Raw genomic sequence first — 18,557 nt, 5'->3', positions numbered from 1 at the left:
TCATTATTTCTGTCAGACACTAAACGTTCCTCATGCAGGCACTAAGAAAGGAACACAGTGATCTCACTGACAGATTTTGACAAAAGACTCATCTTGCCTCAGAAGTAACTTTGAAATCCACCGAGATACTATAGTCAAAATCCCCTATCTAACTCTGCAATTTGTATATTGACTTCTTCAGCAGGCAAATCATACATTGCTGGACTGAGATGGAGGCAAGGGAATATTTTCCTTCTCTAGCCTAATCTGAACTATGGTTTAGAAGCAAAATGACACACACACATTAACTAGGGAGTAAGCCCTATTGACCAAAATGGGCCTTACTTCCAAGTAAGTGTGGCTAGGATTGAGTTTCATGTCTCATTGATTTCAGTGCGGCTAACCTCCAAATAAACACGCATATAATTGTGGCCCTAGATTTCACAAATTGTTTAAGTTATCAAGATGTACTGTACTGCAATACTAAGAAGCCTCGTCTCTCATAAGTTTCCCAACATCCAAGATAAATGAGGGCAACTCTCCTTTAATTACCATGGTCTGTTGCATATAGGACTGGCTTCAAGGACCATCAACTTTTTAGTTTTGGTAGCCATGTTGTGAAATACCTTATATGAGTAAGCTTCCGAGGTCTTCTTTTGCCACTTTTTGGAGACTGATTAACATTTCTTATTCATACAGACATTTAATTAATGTTACTTGAGTTTATCTTGGTTTGGTTGCTGCTGATATAGCATTTAAAGTGTATTAACTGGTTTTATTTTTTGTTAGCAACTTAGACATCCCTTAGACACGACCTAGATATGGAATTTAAACCTTAAGTGAACAAAATAGCTTTTATAATATACCTCAAGTGAAAGTTCAGATAATCCACAACTTCAAAGATCTAATGGTTTCCAAACAGCTGTGATTTATCACCCACAGTTTGCTTCTCAATTGGCCGTCTGTCAAACGGACTGGTGCAAGTCTGATTCATTTTTGCTGCTTAAACTGTTCTTATTTCCTGTTAGCTGTTTAAGAGAAATTCTCTGAAACTTTAGCACTGGGCGGTGGTGCAAAGCAAGGAAATAATTCTGGAAGTTTGAAGCATCTCATATTTCATAAGACTAGAAAGGGGAATTGCTGTCGCAGCAATCGTGAACATACAAGTAGCCCAGAGGCGGGAAACCAGATGTTAACTGGACTTCAGCTTTCATTATTACTAACCTGTAGTCATGTTGGCTGAGGCTGGTGGGAATTTGAGTCCAACAACATATGGAGGACCACAGGTTCCCCATCCCAGTACCAGAGAGGAACATCCTCTCTGAGTAGAAAGGCTGAGCATCTTTCAAAGTCGGTGTCTTATTCAACACCATCTGGAAACCTCGTGATTCTAGGGAATAGCAACAGGTTTACTGAGATTCTGTGCTTACATGCCCCTTTTTCTATCTCTCTTGTTTCTCCAGTGGACAGTATAGGTATCAGTGATGACTTGAAGACCAAACTGAAAGATGTCTTGATCCAGGAGCAACAGTTTACTCTAGGAAGAATGCTAGGCAAAGGTGAGTGTGAACCAGAGCCTGGACCAGGGTTGGGGAACTCGTGGCCATCCATATATTGTTGTACTCCCAACTTTCATCAGTCCTAGCAGGCTTGCCCAATGGGCCTTGGATGATGAGAGGTGTAGCCCAGCAACCTCTGGAGGACCACATTTTCTGCACCCTTGCATTGTTGGGATTAATCCCAATGTGGCTAGAAGCTATCTTTTATCTGGGTCTTAACAATAATTCTGTATATCCTTTAGCCTGCCCAATAAAAGCAGTGTAGAGCTATGGTTGGCAGTTTGAGGTACCCTGGGAACTTGAGAAGTCAAATAAGGGAAGAGATTCCGCAAAGGAAAAGGTAGAGAGTATTTTGTAAAATATATGAAAAAGAAGGAGATGAACGGGAGGTAAACAGAGAGCAGAAAGGTTGTAAGGGGAAAGCAATAAGAGCCAGGGCTAAAGTTGAAGAAAGGTTTAAAGGAGATGACTGCTCTAGCTTACTGCTTGTCCACCATGTCCTTGTCCACCATTCAGTATTTCATTGCCTGGTAAAGAACCAGAGGCACAATGCAGCCAAAACTGAGCTCTTCTAACTTCCATTGATTTTGGCTGACTTTGGTTGAATTATGCCCTAAGTTCCCGCTGGCTCTTAATTGTCTATATTTCCAGAAAAGAGAGAGAGAGAGAGAGAAAGAAAGAGTAGATTTGAATTTCAGTGTGATATTGCCCACTTACATCTTTGAAAATCATTCCAGCAGGTGTTTCATTGACCCTCTATCTAACCACTCCATCCTTAATGGCCCCTTGGATTAAAAATCAGTTGCACTATGCTTAATGTTACCTTGTTCTCTTCTTGTGATCCTTATTAGGGGAATTTGGGTCTGTAAGAGAGGGTCAGTTGAAGCTGCCTGATGGCTCTCTCCAGAAGGTTGCGGTGAAAATGCTCAAAGGTGAGTAATATCTAGGGTCCCTGAAATGTTCCCAGTGCCTCAATGTCACTACACATCTTACTATGCCTGTGATCCTTGGAAGGGTCCATAGTTTAGTGGGAGAGCATGTGTTTTGCATACAAAAGGTGCCGGATTCAATTTTTATCTTATTTTAATATTTATCAAATTCATATACCTCCCTTCATCCAAGGATCACAGGGTAGATTACAAAATTAAACCGCAGAAATACATACCAAAATAACAAACAAAACAATAACAATAACCCAATCCCCAGCATCTCCAGGTAAAATGCTGCCTGCCCCCAAGAATCCTGGAAACTGTGGTTCATTTAGGGTCTCCTAACAACTCTCCATTCCCTTAACGAACTACATTTCCTAGGATTCTTTGCAGGTAAGTCATGACTCTTAAAGTGGAATAAGAATGTTTTAAATGTATGTGGTGGATGTGGCTACAGGTTTTTTAAAAAAATGGTATTCTATATAAATATTTTAGACAGTCTTGTAAACCCAGTTAGAGCTCTTTTGTCCTACTACATTATATGAATCTTGTTAAATAGGTATATAAAGTGTGTCTGTATGCTTCTCAGTGGAAACGTTTAATAAAGGGTGGCCAATGCTTCTAGGAGCTCTAACTTTTCTGCTTATTTCCTTGGAAGTTACCCCCACCTAGTTCAAAAGGAAACCTCAGCAATCTTTTCTTTTATTGTAGCGGATATCTTCACCTCAAATGACATCGAGGAATTCCTGAGGGAAGCTGCCTGCATGAAAGAGTTTGACCATCCACACGTTACTAAACTGATTGGTGAGCTCTTTTGCATCTTGTATTTAGCACCGAAAGCGTATTTCACAGCTCCTGTACGCAGCAGTTCCTGACACTGCTGTCACGGCCACTTACCAGCAGCAAGGGCAGCAGGGCATGGGCACACTGCCCTTGCACCATCCCAATTAGCAACAGTCATGCAAGTGGCGGGAGAGTGGCTCTGTGGCACCACCCCACCATGCTAGCCATTCCTAGCTGTGAAGCAGGCAGTGCTAAACTGGGAGATGGCAGCAGTAAAGTCATGTACTGCCCTGTTTTGATACAGTATAAATTCTCTGAGAACTTACACGCTCTCGCATTCCAAATGCTCGTAACAGTACACTGCTTCTCTTCCCCGACACTCATTTCGCCAACAAATAAACATTATATATCATACATTATATATCAGACAGAGATGCATTAGGTGAGCAGGTTAAGAAATGGGACCTCGGAGCACACTCTATCATGTTGCGTTAAATGGGGTGTTCCTGGTTTCAAGGGAAGGAAGAAAAAAGCCCTTTTTGGGATTTATACTATATGACACTGTAAAGCGCAGAGCTTTTTCTGATAACTCCTTAGAGGAGAATGATCAACATCTGGAAACGCCTTAATGCTTACACATTCTTGTGTAGTAAATAAAAATCGATATCACTGAACGCAGGGGCTGGATCAGACCAAAGATTTAGACATTCAGCCCTCCAGAAAAAATAGCAATATATTTTTAGCAGATTATGAACAAAGGAGTACAATCCGGTGCTCTCCAGATGTTTTGGACTGAAACTTGCACCAGCCCCACTTAGTAGGCCAATGGTCAGGGACGATAGAAGCTGTAGTCCAAAACATCTGGAAGGCAGTAGGCTTGGGCAGGTGATCAGGGATGACTATACTTGCTAGTTGCTCTTTTCTTCTCTCGTATCAGGAGTCAGCTTGCGCAATCGGCCTAAAGGCCGGCTTCCAATCCCAATGGTTATCCTTCCGTTCATGAAGCATGGAGACCTTCACTCTTTTCTACTGATGTCCCGGATTGGAGAAAACCCTTTTGTAAGATTCTCTCTCGTACCAAATCTCTCAAAGGAGAATTAATTGGAAAGTCACACGTCTTTATTTGTTGAATGTACACTAAGCATCTTCTTGTATTGGGGAAGACTTATTATACCCTACATTAAGTTCAGGCATTCTACTTTTTGCTGTCAGTTGAAGACAAATTACAAGCTTTGTTCATTGCTCAGCATATAAACATGTAAAGCTCATCCAGGGCACCTCCAGACTGGTGTGTGTGTGTGTTTGCAGTTGTGTTCTGCAACATTTATTAAATGCAATGGATGAGGTAACAGTGCATTAGTTGTGGCCTTATACTAGGCTGTCTGTACACCATTCTGCTTTATTAGTTGTTCTGTGTTGCTTCCCCTAAGTTTTTTGCACTGTTGTTGGGAACTACAGTGCAACAAAAGCAGGGTGATTAAACCACCAGAACATTTGTGATATAAGAAGTTACAGGATTTCAGCAGGAAGGTATGTGAAGTGCACTGATTGGAAACAAAACAGAATGCCTGCCCTGAAACCTTTGCAGGGGCAAATGGTATTGAGTGTGGGATCCCATGCAATTGGCACAAACTCACGATGAGCACAAATAATCATGCTTGCACAATAAAAGGATGCCCAGAGGGGCATGTAGTTAGATTGGAGCTAGCCAGTAAGTTTATTTAAATTATATAGTCCTTTGGACTGGGGACTCAGCTACATTGGCAAAGAAAAAACGCTTTTTATACGTTGTTTATGCATTCTGGATGGCACTGTGGAGTTCCATTTTTCCTAACCCAATTTCTCATACAAAGTTTGCAACACATTTAACTGAAACACTTCTTTGATGTGTCTAGATTCAGCCTGGCTCTTCTAATCAGAGTTTGTCATCTCTGGAGTTGATAACGAATGGGGAAATGCCTGAACATAGCATGGCGAAACATTTGTAGTTTGTCCAATAATTGCACGTTTAATAACTGTTCTTTTTTTCTGCAGAACCTGCCTCTTCAGACACTCTTGAAGTTTATGATTGACATTGCTAGTGGCATGGAGTACCTGAGCTCCAAAAACTTCATCCACAGAGACCTTGCTGCTCGGAACTGCATGTAAGTCCACAAAGTCCTTATTGGTTAACTGAAGCATTTGCAGAGATTAAGAGAAACAGAAAAGGTCAGTTGGGAAAGCCCAAGGCTTCCCAGGTGTGGCTGCAGCTGGCTATGTCCATGAAGGAAACTAGGTCATGGAGAGCCTTTGTGAACAATGAAACAATTCATTGATTGCTGAGCTCTTGCAGGAGATCCAAACAACATTGCCTGCTGCTAATGCATCCATTGTAGGAAAGTTGCAATTTACCAACATTCGGACTAGTATTTTGAGTTGACAAGGAAAATGAGATTTGCCTCCCTTCCAACGCCACATGAGTGATCTGAAAATGATTGGATGGGGAACTTTTGGCTGTCAATAATAATAATAATAATAATAATAATAATAATAATAATAATATTTATATCCCGCCCTCCCCAGCCAAAGCTGGGCTCAGAGTGGCTAACAACAGTAAAAATAACATTAAATAAAAATATATTACTTGACTCCAGCCCCCATCGTCCCTGGCCACTGGCCATGCTGGCTGGGGCTGATAGGAGTTGGAGTCCAATATCATCTGAAAGGCCACAAACTTCCCTTCCCTGCGCTAATATCATGGATCTTTCACACTTCTCCATGGCATGAGCCTCACACCTTCCCAACTCCCCAGCCTGAACCTGTGCCATTTTGTCAGTCCCCGCCCCCAATATATTCCCTGTGGGTGTGTACCTGTTGAAGTTCTTAGATGTGACTAACCAAAAAGACAAGCAGCGAGCTCATATAACCCATCTCTTAGACTGCCCACCATTTCAGGAAGGTGGTGACATTGACTCAGAAAGACAAGGCAAGGAGAAATGTTTCAACAAAGGAAAATGTGGGAAGGCTTGCAGGAGAGGATAAATTTTATTTTTTTAAAGAAAGATACATAAAGGAAAAAGCTACCCCCCGCCTCAAATTTTATTTATTGTTTATTTTATTTAGCAAATGTATATACCTCTCAATCAAAAGAAAAATCTCTCTTAAGTGGCAAACAATTTTCAAAAGTGTAACACAATATAAAATTCAAAACATGGGTAGAATTCAGAATCACGCTGTGACAAATGTTCCCTCTGCAGAAGCATTTTAGTTTGCCAGATGGAAGAATCCCCCTCCCCTGAATATTGTTCTTGGGGCGGGATTCTCATGACCCCCCCCCAAGACTTATTTTTTCAGGGAGCCCTGTTGCATAAGCAGAAATCCTTGCACAGGGCTCCACTGATAGGGCTTTATTTTTACTGAGACGAGGCAGATCAAAATCAAACAGAGCCATGAAAGTGTCAGAAGCAAGTCTGGAAGACCATAAGGATGAGTTGTGTTTGGCTGTTCCTAAGCAGAAACCCTCTTCTTCCTCCTATCCCATTCTGTGGGGATTGGATATTATGGTACGGATATTAGTATGCATATAGCACTTCATCTTTTTCTTTTTTTTGAAATCTCTTTGGCAACATTGTCTGGAGAGGTGTTTAGAAAATTTAGACCAGTTAGATAAGTGGAGCAACTGGAAAAATCTATAGCAACTTTGTTACACAGACATATGCTTGGATACCATTCTGCTATTGTCATGGGTATTTCTCATGATATCAGTGGCCTCTTCAGCCTTCCTCTCAGGGGATGTGTGCAGGTCTTTGAGGAGCTGCTGGGAAGGATGGGGAAGGGGCCTGTTGGGCCCTTCAAGAGCTGGTGGCTCTCCTGCTTCTTCTCACTCCTCCTTGAAGGAGGCAAGCTGTTTGAAACCAGCATCCTCTCCCTGTCACATAGGAAGGTGCCTTCTACTGAGGCAGACCATTGGTTCATCTAGCTCTGCGTTGTCTACACTGACTGGCAGTGGCTGTCCAGGCAGGAGTGTCTCCCAACCTTACCTGGAGATGCCAGGGATTGAGGCTGGGGCCTTCTGCATGCAAGGCAGCTGCTTTTCCACTGAGCTATGCCCTATGGCCTTTAGACATAGGTAGCTCACTTCCTAAGGTAAACAGCTGGGAGACTACCAGTCATGCCGACTACTCAGCAGGTGTTAGCTGCTGATGACTCAGGTTCACCAATAGTCTTAAGCATACTTAGCCTTGTGAGACTCTCAAGCCAGGGAAGGTGGTAGTGTTTGAAGGAGAAACCTGCACTTGCTGTTTTCTTCCTGCGTATGCCAAGTTGCTTGAATTCTTTTCTTCTTCTATTTTGTTTCCTTTAGGTTGGATGAATACATGAACGTGTGCGTTGCTGATTTTGGGCTTTCAAAGAAAATCTATAGTGGAGACTATTACCGCCAGGGCTGTGCCTCCAAGCTGCCAGTCAAGTGGCTTGCACTGGAAAGCCTGGCGGACAATCTCTACACAACACATAGTGATGTGGTGAGCCTTCTTTGCTCTTCCCACGAGCGCCTGTTTCCCTACCTACAAATTCTGTTGCTGCAAAAACCATGAAGATTCTTGTGGCACCTTAAAGACGATCACATTTATCCAGGCATAAGACGGGGTGGGGACCTCCAGCCTGCCAGGCCAAATTTGGCCTGGCACAGGTCTCCGTTTGGCCTGCCAGGCCATTTCTCCCAAGCCACACTCACCTGCCCCAAATGTGATGTCAGCTGTGGGCAAGGGATATGTATATGGAAACTGGGAGGCTCAATTGCACAGGCAATCCCTGCAGAAAGCAACTTGGCCACCCCTATGCTTGGCACTGGGAAACACTGAGCAAAGCACCTTGGAAGCCCTGGGCTAATATCACACAACGTTTGTGCTCCACATTTCCCAGTGCCAAGCATAGGGCTGGCCAAGCTGCTTTCTGTGCCATTTGCCTGTGATGAGGGACCATCACGCTTCTCAGTCCAAAGCCAATGCTGGCAATTTTGCAAAATCGAAGTGTGGTGTGCGTGTGAAAGTGCCTTGCACGTCACCAGGGCTGTGACGGAGCTCTGAAACGTAAAGCAGCATGAAACAAAAGAAGCGTTTGCAGAGTTGTTACTGTTCTTTATATCGTGTCATCAGGGCACACATGGTGCTTTTGACGCTAGGGAAACAACAGCGGAAAGGGAGGGAAGTGGAGAACACTGAGTCATGGGAACTAGACGGTGGGCCAGAGGCACAGTGTTCCGTGGGGAACATCATTTTTTCTATGAACTGAAGAAGAACCCTGCTGGATCAGACCAAAGATCTATTTAGCCTAGCATCTCGTTTCTCACAGTGGCCAACCAGATGCTTCTGGGAAGCCCATAAAGAATAGCCCTCTCCTGCCCATTGATCCCCAACACGCACACATAACGGAAAGAACGAAAGAACGCATTTCTTACATTTGTATGCTGCCCATTATAACTTGGTTTTCTGTGCAGCTTCCGGAGATGTCACAATACGATTCGCACCGTTCTTAAATGGTGCGATTACTGAGAAAGATGACTGATTGTCATATTGTATGCTACCCTGAGCTCCCATGTAAGGATACAAATATCACATTTTGTTAATACAGCTTGATTGCTCTGCGAAAAGAAGACTGCCCCCTCTAGTGTAATGTTGTGGTAGTCCTCGGCTGAAGAGGGATGTTTGTGTTCATTAACAACTGGATTTTAAAAAGCAATGAGTTACATACCTATTAGGAGTTAGTTGTCTTTTCTGGGCCTGTTAAAATGATACTCAGTTTGTGCAGGTAAAGAACCGCTTTTAATATTATTTAGGATTATTTACAGAAGGAGGAAAGATAGAAAATTATGACTGAAAGCACTCAGACTGAACTGCACTGGAACAGGAAATCCAGGAATCATCTCTGTCCGATTATACTGGGAGCAAGGCTGAAAAAAAGACGACTGATATTCCAATCATGTTTCTTCTCCTGAAATTGTTTTTAAATATGTTTCTCCCATTTGTTTAACTATTATTTCCCCCCTCCCCTACTGTATTTCAGTGGGCATTTGGTGTGACAATGTGGGAAATTGTGACGCGGGGGCAAACTCCTTATGCAGGCATTGAGAATGCAGAAATTTACAACTACCTCATCAGTGGAAACAGACTGAAACAGCCCCTGGAGTGCTTGGAAGATGTGTGAGTAGTTTATTAAGCCATCTGGTTTTCCAAACATGAACATTTTCTTCTACAGTGCAGACCACACTATGATAAGCAGAAGTTCCACAAAAATACAGCCATACTTTGGGCTAGCTCAGATAGGAGGAAGTCCCATTGGGCTGTCCCCATTGTAGAGAATGCTTTCTTAATGGACAGAGGGGTGGGTTGCATGATTTAATAGAGATTCTTCCATATTATTTTGATACTGTTCAGCTTGCCTTCAATGTGCTTTTGCCAATGTGCTTTTGAAAATGTATTTTGCAATCAAAACAGAAATCTGTTTAACCACTGTGTTCCACTGGGCAGAGGGAACACACACTGGTATGCAGCTTTTATTTTTAAAATGTAAATATATGTTCCCAGTGCAGCTTACACGGCCTTTGGTTGTCCCGAGGTGCTTCTTTTCTCATTTTGTTTTGTTCTGTTTGTCATGCAGCTACGATCTCATGTGCAGATGCTGGCATTCAGAACCTAAGCTACGCCCCAGCTTCGGAGCCCTGAAACTGCAACTAGAAATGATCTTGGCCAGACTGTCTTTGCTCTCATCCAGTCAGGACCCCTTGTATGTCAACATTGGGAAGCCACAAGAAGCTTACAGGAATGACCCCTCAACAGATTGTCCCTTTGGAACATTGGACGGTGACGCGAACATTGCAGGAGCAGCTGCTGCCACTGTCACGAGTGACTACCGTTACATCATGAGCCCCTTGTGCCTTGGGAGTGATGCTGAAAGCGAAAGGCATCCGGACGCATCTGAGGGGGAAGCCAGGAGCCTTCTTTATGATTTGGAGATGGGACCAAAACGATGTTAGCCTGAAAGGAAGAGGGGGGGAAATGACACTCCACTCTCCTCCAATAAGATGTGTGCATTTTTATCATCATCTGGTACTGCTTTACAAAGACAGTTGTAGGCTGCTTTTAACCAGCATAGGTAGCTGTAAAATGAGCTACTTCTGCAGCTATTTGAGTTGCTGTGGCTCATGCTCAAAATGACCACAAATCTTTATCACCTATTGGCCTTCTGAAACTAACTTCCTGCAATGGTGAAATGAAATCCAGTGGGAGTGGCCTAGTCTGTACTTACAGCCAGCGAATGCCTGTTTGTCAACCGAATTGATAACGGAATATTGGAGTTGAGCAGGGTGCCACTCAGCATGCTCTCTTTTTTGGTAAGATTTTCCAGCTCTGAGCAAGGAAGATTGGGACCAGCACATGTGGTGGGGAAATGATCTGCTATTGATGGATACAGTATTTAAGGGCGTGAGGGGGAACAGTAGTTTAGCAGTACCACCTAGTCCTCTTGTCTACCTCAGTGGTTCTCAAACTGGCTGCTTCTGTACCATGAAGAAATCTTGCGCCATTTCTCAGATTGTTACAGTATTTGGTTGTTGGATGGAAGCATTCCTCAAGGCTGGCAGCTAAGCAGCAACATGCGGGCACGGTTTTTGCCAGCCTGATACCCTCCAGATCTTTTTTGGCTACAGTTCCTATCAGCGCCAGGCAGCGCAGCTGATGGGATTTGTAGAAGAAAACATCTAGAGGCCACCAAGTTGGTGAAGGCTGTTCTGACATCTCCCTGCAGAGTTGGCCTTCTCCCACACTGCAGGACTGGGTTTTCTTGTCTTTCTTTGCTTTTCGATGTTTGACGTGAAGTTGGTTGTACGCACAGTTGCCTTGTCAGCAAAACTCTATGACAGGGTGACAAATGCATACGGACGAAACCAAACTTCAGACAGACTTTGAGAGACCAGTGTAGGACAAGCAGTTAGCGCATGGGAAAATTTGATACTAAGGCTGCAGTAGCATACTTACCTATGTAGGAATAAGTCCCACTGAACTCAGTGGGACTTACTTCTGAGCAGACACGTCTAGGATAGCGCTGTGTGGACAAAGTACAAAAAGTGCATTTATGAAAAGGAGGTCTATAATGATAGTAAGAGGCAGAACTTTAAATTAAAAACAGACGTTTATTTTATAAACTTTATCCTAAAAAAATTAATATTAGCTGCAGCAAGGAAATTGCTCAGTTGACATCAGCAGAAAAACTCAGTAGGTACCAATGGAATGCGTTCCATGCAGAGAAGTAGTTTTCAGTCAGAAAGACTTTAAGAATCACTGGCTTACTTCATTAGAGGTTGTTCCAGCATCCTGCAGAGGTTCACCTGCATTGGAGCATAACTTCACGTATTTTGGTAACCTTTACAGAAGGAAATGTTCATTTTTGAGCTCTCATTTTTCCAATAAGCCTGTTTTGATTAATCATAACTGAAAAGAATAACATGCGCTTTGAAGAAGAAGACTACTTTGACAATGTGTAAATCAGTCAGTGTTTTTGTATTTTGCTGTTCCTAACATAAGGTATGCCTAGGGCATTACACCTTACCATGGCTGCCTGAATTTTTAGCAAACCTAAATTCTTCCTATTGGGCTGTTAGAAAAATTCCCTGATGCAGCAGTATTCAATATGCAGCCACAGAATCGCATTGGGTGCATCAATTTTTAAATTAAGTATTTTTCGGTCCAACTGGTTTTTCCATGAGAGTGCTTAACGTATGTGTAGCTCTCTGCTGTTGAAATCCATAGGTATTAAAGCGGTGGGAGCAGGGGTGATGGATCATGCCTAGTATTATATATGTTTCCAGGCTGCAGGTCTCTTATAGCAGAGATGGGGAACCTGTTGACTTTCCCAATGTTATTGTATTCCTAACTCCCACCAGCCTCTGCCAGTAGGGTCAATGGTCACGGATTATGAGAACAGTTCTCCAACAATCTTCCCCATCTCTGCCTTAGAGGCTTTTGGCACAACAAAACTCCACCCATGGTAAGAGAATACCACTGATAATATGTTTGCATTATTAGTTATGCTTAGAGCCGTCATTCCTATTGGGCTTACTGGCGCGTTGCACCAGGGCGCTGGCCTCTCAGGGGCACCACAGTGAGTGGGGGAGCTGCGCGCCTTTGCCGGCGGCCTCCCCTTTCCCTGCACGCCTGCCAGCTGTGCCCCGCCAACTATATGACTGGCGGGCTGCAGTTTCCTTCCCAAGCCTCCGCGGAAGGAGAGCGACCGCCGCAGAGGCTTGGGAAAAGGTCAACAAGTCGACAACTCTGGGAAAGGGTGGGGGGCGTCGGAGGGATCTTTGCACCACGGCGCCGGATATGCTTAAGACTGCCTTGGTCATGCTTTCCTTTTTTTGCTGTTTCATTCAGTGCTCACTGAGGCTGCATTTCTTCCTGCCCCTTGTGAAACAAGGTAATCTAGAATTACTGGAATTCAAACCACCAAACAGATCCTCCTGAGAGACACTGACAAGGCCCCTTCTCACAACCCGTTTACCACTTTCAGGTGTTAACCAGTAATGTTCATATATGCCTTTCTAGATGGTTAAAAGACTGGAGTGGTCACTCTCATGTGCCAGGAACTTTGCAGAGTCAATAACTCATCAAAGCTTTTCCATCTCTGCCCCGTCTCTAGCACCATCATTCAGCATGACTACGAAACAGGGGACAGGGGCGGGGCGAGCTATGCAGCTGGAACTAGGCCCTGTTCTCTCCTTTTATGCAACAGTAACCATGCTGATTGTGTGAACAAAGGAGTGGCTAAAGGTTCGATGGTTTGTATTAAGTTTTCATGAAAAGCAAGCATAGAAATATTACACGTATTAATAAATCTGTTAGGTTGTGAACTACCCTGAGATCTGCGGGTGAAGGGCAGTATACAAATTCAATTAATAATAATAATAATAATAATAATAATAATAATAATGAAACCACATGAGCTAGGGGGAAAGTTCTAGATTTGTGCAAACATCATCAGTGGTATGCTTTTATTGCCCGTGGTATCTGGTGTGCATATGGGTTTCCCATCATCACAAGACTATGTTACCAAAAGCAAGTAATAGATGTGGTGCTGGTGGTAAAAATGGTTTTATGAGTTAAAAATGGTTCTATGCAGTCAATGCTGAGAAAGCCATATTCTGTGTTCTGGAATGAAGCAGTAGATTGGGGATCAAAAATTTTCATTAGAACAGTTCCACTATCTACTTAACAAAACTCACCAGTTCCTCTACAAAATATTGTGATGGAAGCCCAAGTTTCAAATTATACTTTTGAGTCTGAATGCATATGTGAAATAAGTATTTTGCAATTTCCAGCGTGGAAATTCTGCAGCATACTGCAGTTGTTTGGACCTGGGATTTTTATGGACACTCACCTGACTGAATTAAGACAGTCAAAGCAACTGTCCTACAGAAACCTTCCCAATGAATGGCCTATGCAATAATTCAACATGGGTGTCGAGTGGAGTTTGTTAGATATTATGCCCTGCCTCCCTCAAGTTTACTAAACATGTTTACAGGAGACTGGTGAGAACATAGTTCTTAACCAAGTGCTGTCTTCTCACCGTACCTGTGCTCTCATAGCAAGCAGTGTGAAACATGTTGTTTAACAGACTGACCCTTTAGTTCCAGTATTCAAGAGTGAGCGTCTTTGCTTGTGTGATCAGAACAGCATCACCCACTCACAAGAGGGAAGTATCAACAGGTTAAAAGTTTGAAGTACCAAAAATAATGAAGGGGAACACAAACCTAAGAGGGACCTAAAGAGGCCTGAGCATGCTCAGTGGCTTAGAATGCTGCTTGACTGTGGGGAGGTGGGATAGAACCCTAAACAGAAGCAGTCCATGCTGTAACCTTTTGTTGCAGCTCCCACTTGTGCCTCTTTCATTCGGAATTAAGTCTCTTGAGTTCAGTGGGATTCATTCCCAAACAAATGTGCATCAGATTGCAGCTTATGTTTCCTGCAGCAGCCACCTAGCAAGCAGAGCAAGTGTATATATAAAATCTAATTTTCTGAAGCATGTCATTAGTTTTTATGCTTTTTTAAAATAAACTATGTACTGTGTCCTAGTGCTTGCTTTTTATTCCCTTCATGTCATCACTTTACCGTTGCTTTTTTAAAAGGTTCAAAATAGAAACAAACTTGACTGTTCCCAAGATCAAAGGTAAAGGTAAAGGGACCCCTGACAATTTAGTCCAGTCGCGAACAACTCTGGGGTTGCGGCCCTCATCTCACTTTACAGGCCGAGGTAGCCGGCTTTTGTCTGCTTCCGCAGACAGTTTTTTCCAGGTCATGTGGCCGGCATGACTGGCGAAACCAGAGCAGCGCACGGAAACGCCGTTTACCTTCCCGCCGGAGCGGTACCTATTTATCTACTTGCACTTTTTGGCCTGCTTTTGAACCACTAGGTTGGCAGGAGCAAGGACTGAGCAACGGGAGCTCACCCCGTCACAGAGATTTGAACTTCTGGCCTTTCAATTGGCAAGCCCAAGCAGCACAGTGGTTTAACCCACAGCGCCACCCGCATCCCCTCCCCCAAGATCAAACTACTGCTTAAAACATTGTTCTCAAGGTTGAGTCGGCAAAATTGAAGGGAAGGATAAAAGTGTACCAGCTTTCTCATGATGCAGGACTACTTTAGCACTGCAGTTGCCGAAGCCTTTCTTCCTGTTATAAACCATTCATCAAGCACTGCTTTGTGAAGTCTCATGCCAGCAACTTCTCCAAACTTCCTCATCAGAGTCGGTGTTGCCATTCGACAGAGTGAGGCGATTGCTTCAGGCAGCTGGTGCTGGGAAGCAGCCCCCTGGCTGTCACTTCTTGGAGGACAGAGCTGTGCATGCCTCGTGGCCTGCTCTGTGGCCCCACAACCTGCCTGCTGCCCTCAGGTGCCACAGAGTGTACTATCCCATTGCCAGTATTGAAATAAGATTCAACAGCCTGACCAGGGCATGAAATTCTTCTTCACCTCAGGCAGCAAAATGTACTGGGCTGGCTCTGCTCCTGTTGTGGAATATTTGACCTGAGACGGATGCTATGGAGGGGCTTTCTGTCAAGATACTTCCAAGTCCTTTCAAAAATTGACTTATCGACTCTTACGTTTTGTTATCCGCCACCCAAGGAACACGAAACGAGAAACAAAGGTGGAGGTTGTTTAACAAGAGACAAGGAAGGGCTGTTAAATGGCACCGTCAAGCTGGGTGGGGAACCTCAGTCCTGGAGGGCCACATGTGGCCTTCTAGTCCTCTCTAGCTGGCCTCCAGGACTCTTCCCCACACCATGCCCTCACTGGCTCTGAACTGTGCCTTTCTTGAGTGCTTTTGCTTGACTGAAATGTGTCTTTCAATGCCTCTTGCTTGCCTGGATAGGGAGATTTGAGGGAGGGAGGAGGTGTAGTAGCCGCTTTTACATCGCTGGAGCATACACACCAAGAGTCATAGTCATTGTTCTACCCACTTTTGTCTCTAGCCCCACCCACTTTTGCATCTGGCTCCGCCTACCATTGACATGCAGCCCCCAGGGGGTTACTCATGAAAGATACAAAAGGGCTCCCCGGTGTAAAAAAAAAATCCCCTGCTGTAAATATTCTGAATTTGCTTATTTTTCTTGAGAAGTAGAAAATGTTTTCAATTGCACTAAGCCCAAGTCTTGGGAATGCATTGTTGAGTTAATTTAAAAAAATTTGTTTTTGTTTTTATTTATACTTCAGAAAATAGAAGTGTAAAAGATGTATTACAGTACTTATCACAGATGTATTACTTGTAACTTGAATCCATTGGTTTGAGTCCTACCCTCCGGAGGAGAAGACAAGCTTGCTCCATCTTCCATGTGACAGCCCTTTAGAGCAGGCTTCCTCAAACTCGGCCCTCCAGTTGTTTTTGGCCTACAACTCCCATGATCCCTAGCTAGCAGGACCAGTGGTCAGGGATGATGGGAATTGTAGTCTCAAAACATCTGGAGGGCTGTTTGCGGAAGCCTGCTTTAGATATTTGAAGGTGGCTATCAGCTCCTCTCAGGCTCCTCTTTTCCAGGCTAAACATACCAAACTCCCTCAACCTTTCCTCATAAGGCTTGGTTTCCAAACCCTTGATCACCTTCATCACCCTCCTCTGCACACGTTCCAGCTTGTCAATACCTTCTTAAATTTGTAAATTTGGTACTGTTATGTACTGAATTGAATAGGATCCAAAATGTAGCAGTCTGATTGGTCCTAGAACAATAGGATCCAGAATGCAGCAGTATGATTGGTCCACAGGAGCCACCCAATCCAGCTCCAGGTGGAAATGAATCCGCAACCTGATTGGCCTACAGGAGAATCCCAGAATTAGCCAATCACGTGGGGGCCATTGTGTAAATAATGTATATAAAGCAGACATTCTTTCTGGGGGAACTTCCATTCCTCCTCACCACTATGAGCTGAATAAAGAGCATGAAATCCACTCTCGACTCTGAGTATATTTCAGGTACTGAGCACAGTACTCCAGGTACTGAATAGAGGGGTAATATTACTTCCATTGATCAGGACATTAGATGTCTGTTGATGCAGTCAAGTATAGCATTTGCTTTTTTTGCTGCTACATCACTCTGTAGACTCATGTTAAGCTTGTGTTCTACTAAGACCCCTATATCCTTTTCACATGTTCCACTGCCAACTTATTGGACAACTTCAAACATCACATTTGCTTGCACTTTATTTCTGAAATAGGCCACTGCCTCTGTACAATCCACATTTGGTTATCCATCTGTGTGAGAAATGGCTAGTGAAGATTTTCTACACTGCTTTTCATCTGTGCCCAGATAAGCTCTGGTAACATCCTTTACTAGAAGACACTGAACCATATGCTCAGTGATTTGTTTTAGGTTATCTTTGTGCTGCTGGTTTGTAATTAATTATTAATAGATTTTATTTGTAATTGTTGTATTTTAATTTTATAAGCTGCCCTGAAAGGTTCCTTAGAATGGTACAAAATGTTTGTAATAAGCATTCAATATTGGTAATCTCTATACACAGACCACTTTAATATACAGTGGTACCTCAGGTTAAGTACTTAATTCATTCCGGAGGTCTGTTCTTAACCTGAAACTGTTCTTAACCTGAAGCACCACTTTAGCTAATGGGGCCTCCTGCTGCTACTGTGCCGCCGGAGCACAATTTCTGTTCTCATCCTGAAGCAAAGTTCTTAACCTGAGGTACTATTTCTGGGTTAGCGGAGTCTGTAACCTGAAGTGTATGTAACCTGAGGTACCACTGTATTGTGGTTTCACACTCACTTTTTATTTTTTTTAACCTGGGGGCCTTCTTCCATTATGGAATGGAAGGTGGCAAATCCTTCACGTACAGTGGTACCTCGGGTTACATACGCATACATACATATGCTTCAGGCAGGTTACAGACTCTGCTAACCCAGAAATAGTGCTTCAGGTTAAGAACTTTGCTTCAGGATGAGAACAGAAATCGTGCTCCAGCGGCACAGTGGCAGCAGGAGGCCCCATTAGCTGAAGTGGTGCTTCAGGTTAAGAACAGTTTCAGGTTAAGAATGGACCTCCGGAACGAATTACGTACTTAACCCGAGGTACCACTGTATCTTTTGAAGGCTTGTTTTAGGGCTGTATCACAGATACTTATATGTAGCAAAAACTTTGTACACCACAAATCCAATCTAGTTCTGTATTTCCTTAGACCCTGGATGTGAACTTTATACAGCAAGTTCAGTTTGGACCGTTGCTCACCTCCATCTCTTATATGATTAGGTTGCAATCATATGTTTTAAATCAGTATGTGGCTGTTTCACTGCATATGTATATCCGAGGATGTCATGACTAGATAAAGTTCCTCAAGGGGTGAACAATATACAGTACCAAGTGTAAATAATCCTTTTGCTTCCCAGATTGCTGAACTCCCCTTTCATCAGCCCAGCCAGCACGGTCAGTGATCAGGTATGATGCGAGTTGGAACAGGTTCCCCTCCCGGGTGTACAACACACTGCCCTATGCTCTCATTGCTCCTTTTTTGTTGGTAAGGGTGTAGCCAGGAGGGGGCAGCTGCCCCCCACATCAAGTAAATAAAAGAAAAATACTTAACAAAAAGTAGAAACCGTAGAAAATTCTGACAGATTATTCTGAGCACTTGGGGTTAAAAGAAAGCAATTTAAAACAACTGTTGTTGAGACATTCCATTCCGAATCTGCTAGACTACTGATAATGACAGGAGGGTGTCCTCCTGCCCCCCATAAATCCTGGCTATGCCCATTGACCAATGGCTCTCTGCAAGA

At 43.5% G+C, this 18,557-nt stretch overlaps 1 protein-coding gene and 1 long non-coding RNA gene across 3 annotated transcripts in view; both read left to right on the top strand.

The window, feature by feature from the left end:
• Window positions 1-14,354, top strand: part of TYRO3 (TYRO3 protein tyrosine kinase) — a 63,996-nt gene extending 49,642 nt beyond the window's left edge. For both annotated transcript variants that reach the window (XM_083612267.1, XM_083612268.1), the window contains exons 12-19: window positions 1,443-1,538; window positions 2,390-2,470; window positions 3,179-3,271; window positions 4,188-4,309; window positions 5,285-5,394; window positions 7,593-7,752; window positions 9,293-9,429; window positions 9,887-14,354. In XM_083612267.1, coding sequence (XP_083468393.1) covers window positions 1,443-1,538; window positions 2,390-2,470; window positions 3,179-3,271; window positions 4,188-4,309; window positions 5,285-5,394; window positions 7,593-7,752; window positions 9,293-9,429; window positions 9,887-10,262 — 1,175 coding nt within the window. In that variant the 3' untranslated portion in view covers window positions 10,263-14,354. The remainder of the gene's footprint in view (window positions 1-1,442; window positions 1,539-2,389; window positions 2,471-3,178; window positions 3,272-4,187; window positions 4,310-5,284; window positions 5,395-7,592; window positions 7,753-9,292; window positions 9,430-9,886) is intronic.
• Window positions 1-18,557, top strand: part of LOC310766305 — an 818,379-nt gene that overhangs the window by 537,209 nt on the left and 262,613 nt on the right. The window lies entirely within an intron of this gene.

The sequence above is a fragment of the Podarcis filfolensis genome (genome assembly GCF_964270895.1).
Source record: "Podarcis filfolensis genome assembly, chromosome: 1".
Classification (NCBI taxonomy): domain Eukaryota; kingdom Metazoa; phylum Chordata; class Lepidosauria; order Squamata; family Lacertidae; genus Podarcis; species Podarcis filfolensis.
This window is presented reverse-complemented; position numbering and strand designations above follow the sequence as displayed.